The 22567-nt window shown below is 40.5% G+C and overlaps 1 protein-coding gene across 1 annotated transcript; it reads right to left on the bottom strand.

Moving 5' to 3' along the window:
* Positions 1 to 960: 960 nt before the first annotated feature.
* Positions 961 to 20553, bottom strand: RB195_022054 (uncharacterized protein; the record flags this gene model as incomplete). Its single annotated transcript, XM_064209054.1, has 24 exons — positions 961 to 1038; positions 5269 to 5405; positions 5458 to 5539; positions 5596 to 5780; positions 5897 to 6025; positions 10399 to 10472; positions 10556 to 10705; positions 10770 to 10900; positions 11157 to 11336; positions 11406 to 11581; positions 11640 to 11754; positions 11845 to 11982; positions 12037 to 12126; positions 12744 to 12878; positions 12986 to 13110; positions 13343 to 13480; positions 13540 to 13705; positions 14109 to 14282; positions 17441 to 17506; positions 19233 to 19391; positions 20023 to 20133; positions 20189 to 20278; positions 20342 to 20446; positions 20503 to 20553. The coding sequence occupies 24 exons, from the start codon at positions 20551 to 20553 to the stop codon at positions 961 to 963; spliced, it is 2985 nt and encodes a 994-aa protein (XP_064064935.1).
* Between the last annotated feature and the right edge of the window lie 2014 nt (positions 20554 to 22567).

The following is a 22567-nucleotide window of genomic DNA, read 5'->3' as shown; positions in this document are numbered from 1 at the left end:
TACGCATGAAATGGTCTTCATTCTCGCTTGTCGACAGATGTTCATTCGTACTATACATGAAGAGAGCTAAACTAGCATCAAGATTTCGAGAAGAACTCTATACTGCATATGTTGAGCAGAATTATGATAGCAAAAGACAAGGTGGAACTTTGAAATACTGTAAAATTCAACTTAAAATTACTACAGAAAACATCACTAATTGGCATGAAATCAGGTGCCTAGATGATCAAAAGAGAGCATCATGTTTGTAAGCACTATTTAATTAGAAGAATTCCTGTCCTAGGCCTAAAGAGTGCAGTTACCGACTTGCTCTCTTTGTTGTGACTCAGATACTACAGTCGTGTTAGTTAAAGACCTTGGTAATGAGTAAAAATCAATTTCCCCATTGCTAGAAACAGAAACCTAAATAAGAAGTAACCATAGTCGAGAAGAATACGAAATGAGAACGAGAGAAAAATCTGAAATATGCCGAGAGTAAACTGCTAATTGCTGCCGAACAGACATAGAACTCAAAATTGCTCTAGTAGATTGTTCTAAAAAAATCCTTCCAGTAGGAAGGGTTGGGCTTTCCAAAAAACATTAGAAGTTCAGATATCTTATCAAACTTATACCAAATACTCAAATCCATCTCAAGCGTGTAGTGTAGCATACTTAACAAGCAACGACATACAAAAAAAAATACTAATCTATTTGGTTTGTTTTCAGCAAAGTCTTGTGCCACCTAAAACTACTGATCGCATTTTCTCAATGAATAATCCACCACAGTGGGAATGAGACGCTCGAATTAAATACAATCCAGCAGCAATAGATTTTCTTGGTAGGAAAACGTCAATAGTAGAAGTTCACCGACTTCTTTCGGTCGTTCATGAGCTTTGCTCGTTTACAAGGTTTTTTGAAATCTTAAGCAAAATATGATGTGAAGTTGGTACGACAGTATTCCTCTAAGGTGCATTCTGCTGATCATCCTCCGCTTGTTTTCCGGGCTTTTGCTTCCGCTGATCGTTTTTTCGTCTTCTTGAGAGTGGCGGAACTCTTATCCTGAAATTTTAATGTGATATACTGCTGGAATTCGAAGTTGTTGTTTTTTAAATACGTCTCTGGGTCAGATTAGATTTAAGATTTAAAGACTGTGGAAAATAAAGGATAAAAGATAAAGCCTCTGCGTTAATCAATCCGCTTGGGATGCGCCACCACGTTCTCTTAATTTCAGAATCGTTGAGGTTTACGAACATGTAACTGGCCTATACAATGACTTGCGGGGACTAGCCAATGTGTCAAGTTAGTGTTTTTATCCTCCCAAACAAGTCTGGTACCAATTTATTGACCACTGACGGATGAAAGGCTCTATGAGCGTTGGAGCGGACTCGAACCTCCGACCGATCGAACGTGTAGGCAACGGAACCTCTTGCTGAATGCGCTACACCCGCTTCACTTGTGCAAAATACCACACATCTTTTAAGTGCCACGAAGTGAAACTTTGTTAAATTTTCTCAGGAACTCTGCACTAAGCAACGTCATTTGAGATATTCCGTATGAAGTTTGTTCCCTTTCACTTCTCAGACGTTTGTCAATTCGTATGACTGCTATACGCAAACAATGCAAGGAGCGGAATGAGTGCAGTTGATCAAAATCTATAATAAATCTTGTAGGCTATAGTAAATCTGTATATAATCCAGTAGACGATGATCGCTAATATCTCACAGAATCTTGTCACTGCCTTTAGCCTTCCCCATAATCTAATTCAGGTCCTAACTTGGATCTCGCACTACTACTAAGTTTCGAAAATGTTCTCGCAAGTGTCACTACTGTGAAGTGTGAGCTTGTGAGAGGAAGGTAATAATAATAGCAGAACTGTTCTTTTCGCTTCCATTACGTTAATACAAGTCAGATTACAATTGCGGTAGATTTTTGTCTGCGATAATCACCAAAATTGCTACAGATCGCTATGTGTTCGATGAATTTAGTATTTCGATCACGCCTTTGAAACTGTGGATAGAGAAGTTTGTCCCGACTAAGGAGCATGTAGTAGCACATTGAAAAGATACAAGAAAAAATGCTCTCTATAAGGTTCATTCCTGAACCTTGTCAATTTTTCCTTTGATTCCAGTCTTGAACTTCAGAACCCTATAATTGGCATGTTTAGCGAGTAATTTGACATTTGAATTACATGATCAACTATCACATGTCATGAGCGAGTTAATATAATTGCATTCATCAATCATATTTGTTCGGTGCATCTCCAAAATGGTCAGATTTTACTGAGAAGTTTAGAGGCCATTTTAGTTAGAACACGAAAGAATACAATACAATTAGGAATCTATAGTCAGCTCCACTCAATAAAGTTGTTGCTCCAAATACCAATCCTGCTAAAAAAACATACATTTGGTGCAGCCTAACTATTTATCGTTACCATCGAATTTAACGAGCGGTTCACTCTAAGTTTATGTCATTTCCTGCAGATCTTGTTGTAGCCCTCTGGATTCTCTCACTCTTGGTAGACTCGACAAGAAACTAGAGACTAGCTACTTTTTTGTACATACGATCATCAAGAGGTAACGCTAGAGTTATCTGAAAAATGCATAGTGCTTCTTGTCAAACATTAGCAAAAAGATGTAGAGTGTAGAATTGAAGACACGCTATCATAATTCCCCTCCACAAAAAGTTACCCTTCACAGGTACTATATAGCGAAACAATTCACTGTCATCGTAGTTTTCTACCATTGCCGTCGGTAAAGGTGCATTGCAGAATGTATACCAAAAAGTCGTCGACCTAACTATTTTAGCCCATTTCGCAACCGGTCGCTCATTCCTTCTTTTATGCACTTGGAATGTACCGCTTCGGAGTTATCTTCTCTCTTTTTCCAAATACTCGCGTAAGTTACATTTCCGAGTCCCTTCTGCTTTCCACGGATTCATTTCTTCAACTATCTCTTCTACAACTTCGTCTCTTCTTTTTCTCTTCTACAACTATTCCTAGTTTCCTTTCGAAAGCGGCCATTTCGGAATAACAGGGCAGCTGTAGCGAATACTCTGCTTCGGCCTCGCCTCATCTTTGGAAAATATCGTCCACTTCCTGAAGAACAGCGATCTGCGTTCTGTTCGCTCGCCTATACATCGAATCTGCTCGTTTAACTAGACACGAATCTCTTCGACATACATTTCGAAGTCGTGCATAATGACCATCTCCTGTTTTAAGCTTGACAGCTTCCTCGTATCCTTCGTTGGCGCCATGCTTGCGCTCATATAACAATCTCTGTTCTATAACCTCATTTTGTTAGTCCGGATTGTTTCCTTCGACACCGTTCGTTCATTTCTTCCTCTCTCTCATATCCATTGTTTCTTGTCTACTTTATTGCCTTATTGATTACTTTATCTCTATCGCCTTGGTCGACCTCATTGCCCTCTCATTTGATATCGCTTGTTGTCAGCTTCTTATTACGTCATATTGCGCTTCGCCTCTTCCAACCGCAGTCTTTCTCATTTGTTAACGTTTGTTGTTAACTTCTTATTATGTTATGTTTATGTAAACAATAGAAACAAACAACAAAGACAAAACAAAGATAAAAGTTTAATTAAACAAGTTTGAAGTCGCAGTGGTGCTAACGGTATCGATCCGTCAAGAAGACCAGCGTGGCAACCAAGAGGTACCCAACCAAAATACCCTAGGGACTATCCAAGAATCTATTTGCTGCGTGTTATGTACAAAGTATTGGAGCAGGTTATCTTGGATCAGCTTATTAAACATCGTGTCGAAATAACGCGCGTCTAGCAACCTGGCTGTCCTGGAGGATCTACGATTGACCAGATCTTTATCGTCAGGAGTGTGACCGAAACCTGGCAGCGGTATTCGAAACTAATGCATTTAGCCTTTCTGGACTTCGAAGACGCTTTCGACTTTCCACATCGAAGCCGTCTTCTCAACGCGATTTGCGCCGATGGAGTACCAGGAAAGTTTGTTCGCTTAATTGATAAAACGAATCAAATAACAACTGCTGCAGATCGAACATCAGCCGGATGTACATCATCGTCTGAAGTGGTAAGTGAAGTAAGACAAAGGGCACCATGCGAAGAATAGTAGATAAATGTCCTGCCGACATCGTTTTAGCGCCATCAGTTTCCCTCATGACTGATCTGTACGCCGACGATTTTGTTATATTCGCGGAAAGCAGTGCGAAACTTCAACATGTTGTCAGCCTTGTATCGAAGCTGGCTGCATCCTATGGACTACGTCTACACCCTCATAAGTGCAAGCAGATGTTTGTCTGTTCGAGACATCGATGGAATGGACAGCCGATCGGTCTCGCGATGAGTTTTGTTACCTGAGTTGTATGCTAAAGAACAAAGACAACTGCGAAAAATATATAAAGCAAGACCATTTCTGCATTTAACTCCTTAACGAAATACCTGTGGGCGACCCCCATCACCAACGAAGTCAAACTGCGAGTCTGTGTATCCACAATTCGCCCTATCATAAGGCACGTATCGGAATAGGAGACTTGAGCAGCACCGTCTAAAGTGATGGAAAAGCTTGTTTGCACGGAAAGGAAACTACTTAGACAGCTACCTGTATACTTTTGGCTAGGGTATGCTACAATGAAGATCCCAACGTAGGTATCGATGTGGCATACTGGCGGATAACAAACAGAGGGTATCACCATCTTACACCGCTATCAAAAGTAGCTACAGAAAGTCATGTTCGCTTCTTTGGTCATATTCTGAGGAGACCAACAGGTCGACTCGTTCAACGAGTCTTGAAGAGTTTGTCGGAGGTTGAGAACGCTCTGCGTGGATAGGCAGTTCAGGGGAGACGCAAAGTTTTGCTGGATAACGAATAGCGAAAAGCGGAGTGACTCTGCACAAACACTCGATCTCGAGAAGATCGAGAAGGTTGGGCAGACGTATGTTCAAGGACGACACACTCGGCGAAAATGCGGGCAATCGCCTTAGGCTGATAATATCAGCCCGCCGATTAAGCCAAGTATGTCACCTTTTTGAAAAAGCCTTCCAGGAATGTGCAAGAAAGCGAGAGGAGAATCTTGACTCCGTGCGATGTGTTTTGAAAAAAAAATCCGTTGAAGTTTGTAAGTTAGTTACAGTTGTTTTAAGTCTTCAAACATACGCAATTATCCACAAACACGGAACAACAGAATAAGAAAAGTGAGAAAAAGATAAGGTTTTTTACGCCTCCTAACGTCCAGTGTCCCACATTAGTATTAATCCAGCACCTGAATGCAGCAACTTTATATCTAATATACATCTTGAAAATACCGCTTTGGCTGGATTCTTGTCCGCTTTTGTATCTGTTGTTTCAGTATGTTCATTGCTCTGTCGACTCGATCGTGACAAGCTTCTCCTCACTCTTTCAACTAGCTTCGACCCCATATTCTTGAAAGGATTACGGCCTCCTACAATGCAAAGAATTAATGTGGTGCGTAGTCCTTGATAAAGTGAGTTCACCTCGTGGAAGCGTAGCATACGGTGATGCTTCTTCCACATCAACATTGCTGATGCTATGTTTAAGTGTACTTGGAGTGTCCACCTGAAAGAATAGATCGTGTTCAAAGGGAATATTTTCTTAATTCTCAATTATTTTACCTTGACTGGTTGCCTGCTGTGTGTGGTTTCAACTGAACGTGATTTTCTCATGCCAAAAAAGAACTGTTTCTCGGGAGGACGACAGTTATCGATGGCTTCAAATGCTCGTGCCATAAGTCTTACAGAGGGTTGACCACCGCGTGCAAGTTCCTCGCGTCTTACGCGGCAAAGTATATTTGTCGTTCCTGTAATTTTTCGTAGCTATGCCCAGAACAACAAAACACAAACAGTTCTCTTCATCAGTTCATGTATGAAAAAGTAATTGGTATCTATTCATATACACATATATAATTGTTAATACCGGCTCTGTGAGGGTAAGTTCCGTTTTCATTGTTTTGTTCGAAGGACGATGTTCGAGGCACTGTATGCGGAACAGGTACGCTTCGCTCATCGGTATCAACTCCTTTATTGGAATCATCGTCGCGTTCTTCTAGAAACACTAGTAAACCACATATCCATGATAGTGATATTCAAAATGTTGGCGACCGTAAAGAATTTCTAAAGACAATCATTACTAAAAACAAAAATTTTTGAAGTACTACCAGCGCTACTTTTACCTTGTGCCAAAATAGCCGTCGAACTCACTGGAATTGGATCATACCAAGAAATGTCAGTATTAGAGTGATAAAGCGACAAACCGGGAGATATTTTTCGTCCCACAAAAATATGCTGGATTCGCTAAACCTATCTATTTAACAAAGTAGTTTGTTTGCTCAAAGTGGGTTTCTAGCCCATGCAGTAGTAATGAAAGGAAAAGAAGGAAATGAATGTTAATGGAGCATGTTCGTTCCTGGTTCCATATTTCTCTTCTGTCAATAAAAACATACTTATTTAAATGTGGTAGCCAGTCTAGGAATTCTAAAACGCAAAAATAGATGACGAATAAAAGGTTCTGTAGGATTCGAAAATCCCGTCCGAAATGAATCTTTATGAAATAAGGAAAGTAAGGCAATAGATATTATAGTTTTTATACTGATTTGTTTGAGCTGTGGCCGAGATTGGTATTGATCATCATTAACAGCTAACGTTTCGGCGTTATCGCCTTCATCAGAGCGTGGTAAAATCAAAGCCATCAGTAATTTATCCTCTCAAGCGCCTCATCACCTATAGAAAGCATTGAAATGACAAGCGTACTCAACGAACAACACAGCTAGTGATACCTCATTTGTTGATTACGGTAACGTATCATTTCGGAGTTGTAATGACATATTCTACGGTGTGCTTCGAGTGGGCTAAAGAGTTCAGATTTTGAATCTAGGTGCTCCTTAACCCGAATTCTGTGCATATGAATACACAGAAGGCTTCCCGTTTCCCCTATATAATCATCATCACACGACCTGCACGTGATACTGTACACCACACCTGATACCAGGCTGTCCCTCTTCCTTGCATGTGGGGAAACCACGTAACTGGGAGTTGTACAAAGTCAGTCATATGCACGATTGCGTACCAGCTGACACTTGAGGTTAGCTGGTGGCACTTCCAGAACCCTCACGTCATTCTGTAGACCCGCTTGACAACTCCTCATGGCTCTGCTCACATCATCAGATATGTAAGGTAAACAGAACGGAATCTTTTCTGGACCAGACTAACGGAGCACATTTTTTTCCTGACTACTCGAGGCCACCCTTGCCGCGGTCCTGTACATGTTGCCTATATCAGATTTTTCATTTCACTGCGAAGCGCTGAACGAAGGTGGATTAAGGTGTTTTTGCTACTGGGTTTTCAATACTTAGTCTTCCATATACCATCCCACAAGTAGATATGCGCATTTAAGTTGACCTGTTGTCTATCGGCTTCTCCCTTGTGGGCTTAATGTGCGGACACTGCTCGTTGAAAAACGTTAAAACACGTGTCCATTTGTGCATGTGTTGGGAAGACGACACAAAAATCATCTACGTAACGACAATACAGCACTGGTTTGCGGCCTAGTACAAGCTTTTCGATTTTGGACATAAAAACAACAGCAAGAGTGGGTGCAAGCCTTTGTCTCATAGCCAGGGATCGAAATTGTCGGTGATACTGTCTCCACCACGGAAAAATGAGGCAATTTAGGCACTCGTCCTTCAGCGTCAGAATCTGCCTGATGCTCAATCCTTACATGTTCAATTTAACCTGGTTCGTTAACTAGTTCGTTAACTATTTGAATCGCGACATCGTTTGAAACGTTCTTATAAAGCGATGTGACGTCAAAAGACTCTATGACGCATTCGCGTTCGAACGTAGTACTGCGAAGTTGTTTGAGGAAACTGTTGGAACTACTGAGATGAGTAGGGACATATCTGAGAAACTGATTTAGGATCGTGTTGAGCAGCCACAAAATTCTATTCATAGGCCTTCCCGATACCACTTGTGATAGGTCTCATCTTAAAGTCACGTAGATTATTTGAAGCGAGACCATTTTGAGAGAAATTGTTGGTCTTTATGAGGTTGTATAGGACTCGACATATGTATGTCATTCTTGAGACACGTATGAAGGTTTCTCGGTGTTCCAGCTGTTTCAACCCAACCATTGTTTAGACGGCAACATTGTCCTCTAAACTCATTGGCAGAGGAACATACAGTTCGTCATCCTCAAGGTGTTGGTTTCGTTATTGCTATGTCTAGTTCACGTGATAAGACAACAAATTCCCTTTCCTTGTCACTAAAAGGTAACCTTGATCTTCGCAGCTGCACAAAGATTGCGAATCTCATGTAGATCTTGGCGTTGCTCAACAGAGAACTTGAGACTGATGTGTTTTTTTTTCGAGAAACGCCCCAAAATGGAGTATACTGATGTTGCAAGCACTCGGAAGGTTAGAGTCCACTGGTTTATACACTGTGCGCGGGAAAGGTATGGATGGCAAAGATACCTGCTCAGCGATTCTGTTTTCCCCTCTTCGCTCTTCTTCTTTTGCTTACATTCGCAACCTATCATGAAACAATTGGAGGCCGTCAACGATCTTCCGTAATACCGCCGGACATATCGATTGTACAGGTGCGAAACTAGGGGCGAGATCCAAAAACATCCGCTGAGTTGAGTACATCGCCAGTCACAGGAACACGAGATGAATTTTGTGCTTTGTTGGTAAAACAGTGCTGGCGCTGTGCTCTGAACATACAGAGATCGTTCTAAACTTGGTTCTGGACTTTTTCTGCATTTAGATTTTGCACTAGAGCGAATACAATCAGAAACTTGACTTTGACTTAATGTTCTCTCCCATATGTGTTCCGGCACAAAGCATTCGCAACATTGTTCTTTATACATAATTCTTCAACAACAAGAACATATGATCTTGTCTCGCCTTCAATACCATGTGTATGAGTTGTTGTTTGATTTTGCACACCTGCCGGCTTTTTTTGGAGACACCGCTTATCTCATTAAGTCCCTTATTGGTTATGAAATTAGGAGCAAGCTGATATCGTTGACAGCAGCAGAGAAAGTGGATGGTCTGTTTTTCTGAGACGATCTTTTGTCACAAAGAGACGGCATCCCTCCAGAAAACCCAAAGTAGTGAATGGCCCAGAAAAGATTCCGTTCTGTCTGCCTTAAATATCTGATGATATGAGCAGAGCGGTACGGTGTTACCTACGCCAAGCGGATCTACAAAACGACATCAGGATTATGGAGATACCACCAGCGAAGCTCAAGTGTCAGCTGGTGGCCAGTCGTACATGTAACCGTCTTTAGAATATGTTATCAAAACTCCGAAATAGAGGTAAAAGTTACACACTATCAGACACTATCTTTCGAGTCCGAGACCATAGTTCGCAGAACAACAGAAACATTTTGGATAACTAGCAAAACTCCCAAAGTGAACAGAAGGGATGAGTGCATTGCGATCACAAACGATCTAGCCCCATACCAAGATCTGTGCAGGTTTTGATTTATGGAGCGGGCTGTCAGGTTTCTATAAAAAACCATTGTGATTCATTATTGTGGTATGTGGTGTAACGTTACCATAATCAGTAAGTGAAGTGACCACTAGCTGATGTGTTGTTCGTTGAGTAGGCCTGTCGTTTAGTGCCTCCTGTAGGTGATGAGGCGCTTGAGAAGATAAATTACTGATGGCCCTGATTTTTCCACGCTCTTTCGATGGCGATAACGCCGAAACGTTAGCTGTTAATAAAGATCAGTATCAACTTTGACCACAGCTTACGCAAATCAATGTAAAAGCTACGAATTCAACGTGCCAAGATTCATGGACTGTCGAATATGGACAACACTCAGAGATATTGTAGTATTTCTGTTTTCATTGGATAGCATCTCTCTTCATATTCAGAGCGAGATTATGTGTTCAAGAGACGTGTTTGAAAACCAGGATGCGCGTATTGCACAAATAGACCCAAAACCTATGCATGTCTACATGATCCTCGAGCTTGTAAACATAAATGACGGCCAACACTTTGAAAAAAATTCCTCCAAATTTACTGAGTGTAGCGGTCAGGTTCCTCCGTTTCTTCCCACAAATACATGCAGGATGAGAAGTGCGGTAAATGCCGTTACTAAAGGATTCAGTTGTTCCTGAGAATTTATTACAAATAAAATAATTGAAGAATAAGTGAAATGAATGAAATAATTCAATACATGCTCTATCTTGACGGTCTTGTTGTGCATACAAGTCACTCAAAATGTTGCTTAAAACTTTAAGGAACCTTAAGCGAGGTAGCAAACCAGGAACTTCAACACTGAGCATAAAAAAAAAGAATCGCTATTAGATTTTTCTAGTCCATGAATTTTGCATGTCTTAAGAAAGCCAGGTTTGTCATTCATGGTTTCTTTTTTTCTTGATCCCGCAAGCTCTTTAGTAGTGGTGTACAAACCTAGTGTATGATCCGGATATGGTCTTCTGGATATGTGGCGCCCATACCTTTCGATGCCAATGCGAGTGTCACTGCTAAGTGTAATAAAACACATTCAGAAGCAACACATGTAACCCAGTAGTCTGTATCAACTGTAGTCTAATGAGTGAATTCATACCTAACTGTGCTTCTGACGGGCATACTGGCTACAGATCTAATGCTTAGTGAGGATTGACTGACATTATCGTATGTACCGTCATATTCGCTTAACGACGGTGTATAACCGTTCTTGTCTGCGAATGTTTGTATCGAAGCGCTGCGATCGTCGCTGAAAAAAACATGTTTCTTTATTTTACGCAGTCAACACAGTCGAGGTTTGGAACTAATCGTACTTAGGCACGAGGGCTTGGGCATCTTCATCTCGGATAGTGATCAACTGGTTAATGATATATTTTATTCCATCGGGATTACTATCAACATCCGATCTGGTGCTTCGTCGAATTGGATCGGTTACGAACTGCAGCTGAAGGAACAAAAAGGATATACATTTATGCGATGTATACTGCGACAACCGTTGCACTAACAACGGCTCTGTTGCCAGCAAAAATTCATTCCATTGTTGTCTCTTTTTTTTCGCAAAGGAGCGACATGTACACTCAACTCTGTGTGATGAGTGTTATATGAAGGAAATTCTTCGCCAATCTACGCAATCGCCGGTGCGTCAGCCTCCCTGCAGAAGCAGGTGAGTTGAACATGTGGGAGAAACTCCGAGAATTTACCTGGTCAATGATGCTGCTCAGCCTGTACTTTCTCGTCAACCTCTGCAGCTCATTTAAATGAACGGCCTGTTGCAGTTTTGCTGCGCCCGCTTCCAATATTTCACTGGCTGCTGTTTGGCTGTCTTTTTTGAGACTCAGATTGCGTTGCTCTATTTCCAGAACTCGCACATGTTCTCGCAACTTAATTGTAACTTTTAGGTTATTATTAAAGACTCTTTTTGTTTAGTGATAATTGTACTCAACGTTCACCTCAGTAACAATCCTTTCATGGGCGTTCCTTTGTTTCTTGAACTCCTGGCTCATCACTTTCAGTTTCTCAGTCAATCGTTCCGTTTCCCTAACATAAAACTTCTCGCAATCACGAAACTTGGTTTGGAGTTGCTCCATGGCTTGTACGTCTTCATCCGAAAGCTTTTCGCTTCGACCTGAATTCTAGACTACTAGAAAATGTAATCGGTGCTTCCCTAATCATGAAGTATCTACCACGTGCTCTATCAATTTTCCAAAGGATCTGATCAGCCTTTCGTGCTTCCTTGGTCAAGCGCAAATCCGTATTAGCTCGTTCTAGCTCAGCTTGCACATCAGACAGAGATTTTTGCTGAAAACAATTATTTTCATTATGACTTTCCCAAATTCCGCTGCTGACATTCACAATCATGTAAGTCATTTAATTTGTTGATACGGCCACCATGTCTTTGATCTTCTCCTGAGCTCTTTGCATTTCGGTATCTCGTGTGTCGTGCTCCTTACGGTCTTCTAACAACTTGCGTTCAAAACTTGCTATTGTTTCCTTATGAGTATCTCGTTCTCGTCGAGCCAAAACCAGCTGAAATTTGTGTGGTTAGCTAGAAATTCTCAACTTGATTTGAACGGTGATAACCTGAGAGTGTAGAGACTTGTTTGTGTCCTCCATTATTCGCATTCGACTGGAAAATTTCTGTTGTAGGGCGTCCATTTCAACTATTCGTATCTGAAATTTTGACATCTTGTTGTTACAAACTTATGATCTAGAGCGCCCTGCAGGATTCGACAGCAAAAATTCAACCAATAATAAACATAATAAACATTTGTGCTACTCAGAATTTCCTTGTCTTTGTTTCCTTTTAATTTCGGCAAATGTCGTTTCCGACGATCCCAGCATGCTTCAAAACCTTGATTTCCACCATGATCTAAGAATATGTTGCAGAGATGGAATGACGGATAGCTGATTTTATCTGTTAGGCTGGTTCTTTACTTTTTACACTTTGAAAAACACTTTGACCTTTGAATGCTAGGATAAGCCTTTTTCTTAGGAGCTCAGGGAGCAGATAAATTGCTGTGGAAGTTTCCTAGCCGAAGCTAAGTACGTAACAGCGTCGTTTTATCTTTGCAGTGCGATTGGATCGGATCGACGTCATCGTCAGGCTTAAAGTCTGCATTCTCAATGTGTGATTAAGAAGCTATGAAATTGTAAAGAGTATACATGCGTAAAAAATAAGTAGGCAACCCAATATGTTGGTAATCATAAACGAACTGGACTAGTATCATCGTCACGAAAAGGTCAATTTGTTTTTGAATGATCAACTCATAAAATATCCAAGCACATGCCTTTTCTGTTTGACGTAACTTATGCTGATGAGCCTCCTTGTCCTTCTGCCATCCCTGCCTTGCTTTATTCAGTTGATCTAGCAAGTCAGTATTTGCAATTTTCATCTCCTCCAATTTGCTTTCGCAATCGGTGCACTGTAAATTTAAATCTTTGAGTAAGTACACATATATGAGCATTTGGAAACATGCATATTCTAAAAAGAGAAAAAAGCAGATTGCTTGACCTCTGTAATGCACCTCACCTTTTTCTCGTACACAGCTAGTTTTTTTTTCAGATCGATAACTGTGATATTGTCGCTTTCATGTCGAGCCAAACTTGGTGGATCGTCTGTCTCGGAATCATGTAGAGATGCTTTGATGAATGAAACTAAAAACTTTCACAGTTTCAAAAAAAAAAAACTGCTAGATGTATATATCACTGAGGATTCTTCTGATACCGACGGTCACTGATTTGGTAATTAGACGTCTGTATAGGTTAGATACTATTCAGTGGGCGTTACCCATTTTTCTTTGCAGTATACTCTGGATTTGTACATGATGTAGTTATAGATGGAGTAACTTAGGCAAAGATATCTGAAAACAACAACAGCAACAACAACCTTTGTCTTCATGTTCACTTCTTTCTCCATTTCTGGATGCTAGCATTTGTTTTTTCAATGATGCTATCTCTCGCTCTAAGTTGGCTCTGTCTGTCTTCCAGGTTGATTCCTTTACCTTCAGTTCTTGTGCAGTTGTCCCTCAAAAACATCCCCTACTTCCATGATTAGTAGAAAAAGATTGCTTACAAATGATTTACTTAGTAATTCTTCGGCGTCTTCAGCGATCTTCTTCAAAGTAGTGACTTCAATTTTCGCACGACTTCGTTCACCGTTCATTTTTTCCCTTTCTTGTTCAAATATACTCTCAAGTTTTTTGTACTTGATCTCGAATTCGCGAACAGACCTTCGATTCTGCTCTAATTCCTAAAGTATATGTGAATGTGAATATAAAGTTGCGCGAGAGCGCCACAATTACGTTAAAATATTTGGTTTTGATTAAGCTGTTAACTTGTTAGCACTTGAAAACGTTCTCACGTCCGCGTCGAGCAGGTGTTTGAATTATCGATATAATGAACTAATGATAATAAAAGGATTACAGATATTAAGGGTATTTTCTTGTCCATTTAAATTACCATATCATAACGTAATGTTTATACGGATTGGTGGAAAAGTATTGATCCACAGTCTCTGGATATTGGCATTTTAAAACGTAAAACATCGAGGAGTCAAGTTGCTAAAAATGCGTGAAAGACAGATAGATTCATAAAGTTGTAAACGTCTTGAAGAGCATTAATGTAAATGTATTCGGGAATCCGTTCTTACTGACTTGTTTCTCTTTCTTCTGCTCTTCTAATTCGTGTTGCAATCGGTTACATCGCTCTTCCTGTTCCTCCATTGATCTGGTTTTTTCTATTAAGTTTAGACTCTTCGATTGCAGAATTTGGCTTTGTTCCTCCAACTGCCGTTTAGAGTCAGCTAATCGCACACTAAGACTTTTGATCTGCAAAACATCTTCATGTATAATTCTATAAACTATATATAATTATAATTATTATTTTCACACATTTCGACCTAATGAATTGTATTTAACGACAAGAAAGCTCTCTGGTTTCTAACGTGAAGAAGTAGAAGAAGTAATATATATATATATATATATAATGTACATAAATAAATGTACATAAAGTTTACCCCCATAAGACTGGGTAGCGCAAGATTATGCTATCTGAGTGGTGCTAATTCGTGTGTCAGCAAACACAGGGTCTCTCAAATTAAGAATTACAACTTTCGCCAGAAAACAATTTTGCAGCATAGTTGTTTCTGAGGCGGCACTTCTCTGGACAAACGAAAAGATAGCTTCACTCCAAGATTACGTTCATGTCCCTCTACTTACTGTCCTACTCGAGGACAAATATTCATGTCTTCCTGGTTTCAGCTCACCTCATTAACTACTTTTTTTTTAATAACTACTGTCGGAAACGTTAAATAACCTGCTCTGTTATATGGCAAAAGATTCCCATACATTGCAAAAAGGTGCTGTCGTTCAGCACATCGCCGAAGCACATAACCTGAAAGGTCAACTGCCTAAAGGGAGCATGGAATCTCTGGTAACTACCACTCGTATCATCACGCTGAACTTCCGAACACTGTCGAGTGAACTTCAACGAACCGCCGAGTCTAGGCTTTTGCGACATCTCTGTATGGTGTTTGCTACACTGTAGGGAACACGCACGCAAGATCGGCCAGTCATCAGCATCTGCGCGATAGCTGTGAGGAACGATTACAACAATCTGGAGAACGTAAACTTTGAAGCCATCTATGATGAAATGAAGGCGTTGACCTCTAAAATACACAGCCAGCAAGTTATCATTGTCGGATTCGACGCAAATGCAAAGAAGGGACTTTAACAACGATCCCATTTGCCAGGAAAATGGTATTATCCAGCGGAGCGCGGAGCGGAGCGTCGGATGATGGTGACCGTCTGGTCGACTTATGTAAACAAACGGGCTTCATCATCGCTTACACGTTTAAGAAAAATGATCGACCCCATCAGCTTACGTGGCAACCTTATCGACGCCTGAAGAGCAGCGCAAGCAAAAAATGAGAACTCTCAAACCTTAGCTAGACTAAGTCCTGAGGAGGAACATTCCCCAGTCACATATCCGAAAATCTACAAGTGTTTGGGACGTTGGATTCGGCTCTGACCACCGTCCAGTTCTTCCTACCTTCAAGATACGAGAGAAATAGAGGAGCTCCTCTTCAACCAAAATTCGGCATGGCAGCTCTGAAAGATGAAGAATGCAGGGCGAAATTCCGCAAATGTGTGTCTATTCATGTTGGAGTATGGACCACGAAGAAACTTTGCGATTCCTTCACAAGGCGTATGCCGGACTCTGCAAGAGAAACACTCCCGGTTCAAATTCCGCGGAAGAAGTTTGCCTTTGCAAGGACAGACGGAGACAATATGGAGACAAGATCTACATACAATTCTGTATGTGTCACCCGCAGCAGTGATTATTCCTACCAGGAAAAACGACTGAGGAGGAAGTTGCGTCGTGAACTGCAACAAGACCGCGATAAAGTGTGGACATCAAAAGATGTTCCGGAAAAAACGGAAGTTCTGGATTGAAGTGGTGAAAGAGGACCTGAGGACACTCGACGTAGATAGGCAGTTCAGGCGAGACATAAAGTATCGCAGAATATGGAATATAAATCTTGCACAAAATCAATCCGACGAACTACTTGATTCTGTGCAAGGTTTCGCAGAAGATCGAGAAGGTTGGGCAGAGCTTTTTTCGAGGACGGCACACCTCGGCGAAAATGCGGGTAATCGCTCCAGGCGATGTCATCAGCCCTCCGATTAAGTCAAGTAAGTCATCAACTGTCCTTCAAGATGATAGTGTGAGATCGAGGTCTCAATGATTATGGAATTGCCAAATCAAAGCTTCAAAAGAATACGATCCAACAACGGCGAGATAGTGAGGAAATTGAGTCGAATCCCAAATGTGGTCCACAGTTTCGTGCACGCAATGAGCAATGCTAATTGAAAACGTTTGCCAACCTTCAAAATGTTCTATCGCTTATCTTAAAGGGACTAGCGGGCCATCATATTCGGAAAGTGGACTAAAAACTGTATGATTGCAAAAAAGGAAAGTTAACATCCAAACATGTTTTATCCCCCACAAACGACAGCGAGTCTTGACTTTTTATGCAGAACAAAAACAATTCCCAAATTATCAGAAACTGATCTCTAACGTTCCTTTTTGAAAATAAAAAAAGAGGAAAGTAAAAAATGTGGCTATTAACATATGTCATGACAATAATATGTCAACCTGAATACCTCATCAAACGTGAACTTCTTTTTCATCGCTGAAAACGAAGAAATTTAATTTTATTGTTTGGTGTCGTTTGCGATGAGGGCCCTTTCATCGACAAGAAATCATGCTAGCCAGGCAGCTGCTTTTATCTTTTGCTGATTAAAGTTCTGGCGGTTTGTTGAGGCTCAATAAACCGCTGTGACTGCAGTACTAAGTTTCCTGTTTCTGCAAGCCATTCTTGCACCACTAATGGAGTAAAGGTTGTTCGCATGACATTTCTCTTATTCTTTTCTATTAGATTTTTTGCAGAGTCGCAGAACTTTTCAAACCATATTCTTTCATTGCGTGCACAAAATTGTTGACCACATTTCGACATCTACACTAGTTTTTTTATAATTATCGTTGTTGCTCAATCCAATTTGTTTAAAGTCTTTGATATCGCCTTTTTCATAATCAGTAGAACTTCGACTTCAGTCCATTTTCTCAAAACACAATAAAAATTAAGAAATAGCTGAGGAGGGAAGATAAAACGAAGAAAGAAACATTAAAAATGCTCATCGACTGAAATGAAATAAAATGAAGCAAATGAATGATATAAGACATGAAGCGAATATATGTTCTTGTAAAACATGGAAAAAGGTCACTTTCCAAAAAAAGGCTGTAAAATCGAAACTAGTTCGGTGAAAAAGCTGTAATCCTTAATTTTCTGAGACGCTGAGTTTGCTGCTACACGTATCTACCTTTCGAATAGCAAAATCATGGACTACTGAGGAATAAACTAACGGGAATAAACTAATTCTTTTGTTGCGCACTGTAGTAGGGACACCAAGAAAGATTTGCTCACTTCGTTCTCAAAGATTTGCCTTTGTTTTTCTATTTCAATCGTCCATCTGTCTTCAGTTTGGAGGATCTGTAATGAAGAGTGCAACTAATTGTAATTGTAAAAATGATTCTAGTGTAACTGCAAATCTTCGATTTACTGATGACAACAATACAATAATAATACAATAATAAGATGCGGTGAGTGCACAAGGCTGGCGCACTCCAAACAACTCTTTGTAGACAATAGCGGCCGGGAACGCTCGAAGCCTCACCTTCCGGGCCGTTTTTTACGGGATTAGGAAGAGATGCATGAATCTCCTCCTTCCCACAATCTAGGACGCCGTATAGGCACAATCCATCTGAAACCCGCACCGCTCCAGATTCGTGGGGTGATGCCTTTAAGCAGGCAACAAGATTGGAGAGGTGTGGCTTAATACGAGTAGTGCGCACGTTACGCAAAAAAGAAATCACCCTCTTATAAGGGCATCAATTACAGGAAAACGTATACATGTTTTGAGTGTTGTAAAAATATGCGAAATACAGTAACGAAGAAATAACGACTTCTCCCTTCCCGAACGACCACGTTCCGGTGTGGAATTGATAGGTTACGTTGTACAGTTACAAACAGTCACTCCCTTTGCCCTCGAAACATAGTTTTCGGTGCTTTACGGATTTGAATTGGGCAGAAATCTCTTGAATTTTAGTATCGTGAAAAAAGAAGTCTGTTTTTAATCATCCGCAGGTGATTGCAAGTGGGCTGCTGTGGAATACATACAGTCAAAACGACATCAAGCACGGACAGTTGCGTAAGCGGCCGCGCCCGAGCGCTTTGGAGCGTAACAGTTGGGGTAGTATAAGGATCCTCGATACAGTCACCTATCTCTTAAGTTTGAGCGGTCCCACCTCAATTCCAACCACTGTCTCCACCGCATAGCTTTGAGCGCAGCCGCTAACGCAACTGTTCTTGCTTCATATCGGTTTGGCCCAACTATACGTACAATCCCAACGGAGGAATGTAATGAATATGTGCAACGCTTGCAAATTTGTGTTTTTTTTCCGCCACTTTCATAGAACTTCTTCCTACGGCGTCTATTTGTTAAAGTAGATATTCGGAATCAGCACTTCATTACTTACCCGTTGAATTGGTGTCAATCGTAAAATTCAAATTTTCCTGTCAAACTTTGAGTCTTGTCCTTAGTTACGTTGAATTTACAAATGAGCCCCTCTTAACTACGTACACACATCCTTAAGAAGCAGCGGCTGCACAAAACACGAGTTTCATCTATGTACCATAGAAACACGACTGTATCATAATTCGCACTAGAACTTTTGCTCTGGAGTATACATATTTTGAAAGTGGAGACAAGAAGTCTTTTGATATCTCACACTAATATCTATGTGTAAAGGATAGAGTTTTTGGCGTTGTCAATCCGCTTGGGATGGGTCAATGTTCACTTAAATTCAGAATCGTTTGAGGTTCACGAACGTGTGACTGGCCCATACAGTAACTTGCGTGGACTAGCCGCGACCAGCGATGGCCGTAAGGCATCCTCATATCTAAGGTAGGCGATTTGACATTATCGCCAGGATGGTGTTCATATACTTGGGACAGTTTAAAAAAAAAAGAAGGCCAGTTCTAGCTACTGTTTGCGCTGCCATGAGAGGTTTGGAATCATCTGCAAGCAGCTGAAAACCACATCTACTGCTGCGCAGTAGCCCCTTATGTGATATCGTATCATAAACCAAAATGTTTGAGCAAATTGTGTTCCATATTTGTAACCTGCTCGTGCAGACAGAAAGCTAAAAACAATTACCTGATTGGTTAAATCCTTGTTCTTTTTCTTGTAGAAGACGACTTCGTTCTGTTGTTCTTCGATAACCTTCTCATTTTCAGCGCACTTTGCACATTCGTTTGCAAATGGGAGTGCACTTTCTTTCAACGGAGATCTTCTTGCCAATGATGAACAACCCGGCTGAATTTTGAAACTCTCACTTAACATACCCAATTCCAGCATTTTACGGGAATGTACAGATTCATTTGCTTATGATAACATGACATTTTTGAACCAGTCATTCACCAATGAGAAATAAACAGATGCGATGGAATTAACATAGTTAGGAATTTCGAGTTGGTTGCTGCACACCGACCACTCAAAACTACTAGGAATAGTTTTTTTTTCTACAACGGAATAATACGTTAAAACAGATCAACTGAACAGCTTCATCCTGGTGATTTTCATCTCTAAGAATGCTTCTTTCGAGAACAATGTAAAGAATTCTTCAAGGAATTTACACTTGTGGTGATGAAAGTTACTCGGAAAGTAGCATGTAATTTGTTTTTTGGACAAAGCTACATGGAGAAGTATTCTGCCAATTCACTCTGCAGAATAAGTCGAATGAGAGAATGAAACACTTGAAGTAGTTTTTCAAATCAGTAAACGGTTGCTTACATCATTACTTTTTGCGATTCTTGTCGGTAGTAAACAAGTTTTTGGAAGCTTAAGAAATGTCTTGTCTATACCCGCGAGCATATAAGAAATTGAGAATAAGAAATGAAGTAGTTAACATCAGGTTATGCAGGTTATGAGAGAAGTGAGAACCCACTTTGATATTGTCCATTATTGTGTGGATATTTTTCAGTTCATTCAGAAGATTGGCTAGTTCAGCAATTATTGTTGCACTACTATCCTTGGAAAGCGAGCGTCTGCGTTCGTCCTAAAAGAAGAGTACATTCTTACATAAGAATTTGAAACTGCAAAGAAAATGCTACCCTCTGCGCTTGATCAATCTTCTCAACTTGTTTGCATAACCTACTGGTTTGTGTCTCAATCGAAGCAAGCACCTCGCAACATTGCTCTATCTAAAACAGCGGTTCAGCAACTCGTTCAATTTCTTTAAAAATAAAATGCTTGATCTTTATCACCTCATCTGGAGCAGTGCCATTCCATTGTAAATTTGACACAATAGACGCCGCCTTAAGCTCGCCTAGCTCTTTCTCCAGCGTTTCTATTCGCTTTTTTAACTCATTCTGAAATTGCGCTTGAACTTTTAAACCAAAAAACCTTGAATATTTCCACGGCCCACTTTTATTCGTGATGTGCTGCCGGCCCATTGATAAGACAAGAAATTTGGCATTTCGGCCTTTCTAGCGTAAAACCTCTTCGTATACAATCACTTGCCGTCGATAGGGGATCGTAATGCCGTACAGAGGATGTTGTGGATTGCTCACACACAGGAGGCATAACGCTTGTGTTTGATTACACAATTATGAGATACATGGTTCACATGATTTGTGAGCGTATATGTGAATTACAGATTCGAATTACAGTACGAGTGAAGACAACTTCACGCAGTCAAAAGAAACTCTAGCTTCTTGGTTCTTCTAAGGAAATGGTTTATAATGATAATAGCGATTTAAAACCACAAGAAAATGTTTTAAAGTTGAGGAATCAAGTGTCTGGCATAAATTGGGATTCGCTGATTCACTTTAAAGTTTAAACTCAAACTACGTAAACTTTAAAGTTCAAGTCTACTAATGCGTGTCTAGCCTATACAATGATTTGGCTCCCAGCCCACTCTGGCACCAGTTTGTCGATCCAGGAAGTATAAAAGGCTAGGATGGATTAGGTGCAGTTTCGAAAAACCAACCGTGCAGCGGCGTCGAACTCTATCAACTTCACTACACCCGCCTCACAGAGGGAAATGTCTTATAACCTTTGTCCTCCACAATCACTAGTTGTAAAATGTTCCTTTTTGGAGAGTTCCAAGTAGTAACATTTCATCTTTTCTTTGAAGTTAGGCTTTTAAATAATCATTCACGTCTTGCATATACTTGCAATTTTACTGCACCTGAAGAAAGAGCGTGTACACGGTGCAGCGCGAGAACCAGTGGCTTTTGGAATATCTGTTAGTCGGGCATTAGAACAGTTAGAGCGTGCAACTGTGTTGTAGTCCATTTTCCATCTCATAGCTTTCAGATGCTATCATGGACCACGTCGACGCTAGCGCAACACGTATTTGAGCATAAGCAGCGAGCAGCATTTTGTTAGAAATGATGAGTTATTGACAGCGTTTCAACGTGAATCCCGCTGGAGATTCAATACAAATCGAAATGACTCTGTTTCCTCGCGTGACACAGCCTAATAATTTGAACTTAAAATAAACTTGTTAATAATGTTGACAAGTTCGGAACAGTAGACTCAATAGTTAATAAAAACCACCTGGCCCTCAATCAGCAGAGACCTGCTGGGAAGAGTTGAGGCCAATTTTCTTCATCGACATCAACAATGCATCAACGAAAACGGATAGCACATAACAGATGTCGCTTTCCATTCATGAATTATTAAAATGCTATGTGCTTACCTATGTTGTTTTTTTTTAATGAATTTTACTCAGTATAAAAATTAGAAGTTTTATTCTTATTCCAAAGCACTTGTCCAAAACAAAGCAAAGTTCTACTTCATTGGCTAACATGAGTCCTTTGAAGGTAAAGATAAGTACAAATGTCAAAGCCTCAATTAAATTAGACTACAAGAATGTTAAAAATTCACAGAGTTTACAGCATTGTGGATCGGACTTTCTAGGACACTTTGGACAGTATCGGACTTTGCCTCTAATACAAATTAGTGTGTCATTTACACTGTTAAAATTGCATTAAATGAAGAAAGCTGTGGTTAACAACATTTTCCGAAAGGAATCGTTAACTTTCGTTCGCGAAATTGCTGTTTCTACTGGTTATGAAATCCGAACGTCTGAAACGAGATGAAACCGAAGTGAACGAGCACAGCAATTGCAGAATCCCACAACAGATAAGATACCTCTCTGCTTTCCTTATGTCTCCGATGAAATGAGCACTGCCATTAGGCGGTGTCTGAGGAGAGCAGACATAGATAGCTCCGCTTCGGTCGTTGAAATACTACTGAACAATTTGAAACGTCAACTAGTTCGGAATCGTTTGTACGATACCATCTGTACAACACCGAACTGTGTTGTTTCTCCCACAGGTAGACCAGGAGACTGCTTGAGATCCGGTGTGATCTACATGATTTCTTGTACGTGCTACAGCGACGAATATGTCGGCGAAACGGCACGACCGCTATATCTCCGCATCAAAGCGTTAGAAGGGTTGACACTTGCTACGTGAGTTGAT

Source organism: Necator americanus, chromosome X, assembly GCF_031761385.1.
Source record: "Necator americanus strain Aroian chromosome X, whole genome shotgun sequence".
In the NCBI taxonomy this organism is placed as follows: Eukaryota; Metazoa; Nematoda; class Chromadorea; order Rhabditida; family Ancylostomatidae; genus Necator; species Necator americanus.
Note: the sequence above shows the minus strand (reverse complement) of the source record. Positions and strands in the feature narration are given on the sequence as shown.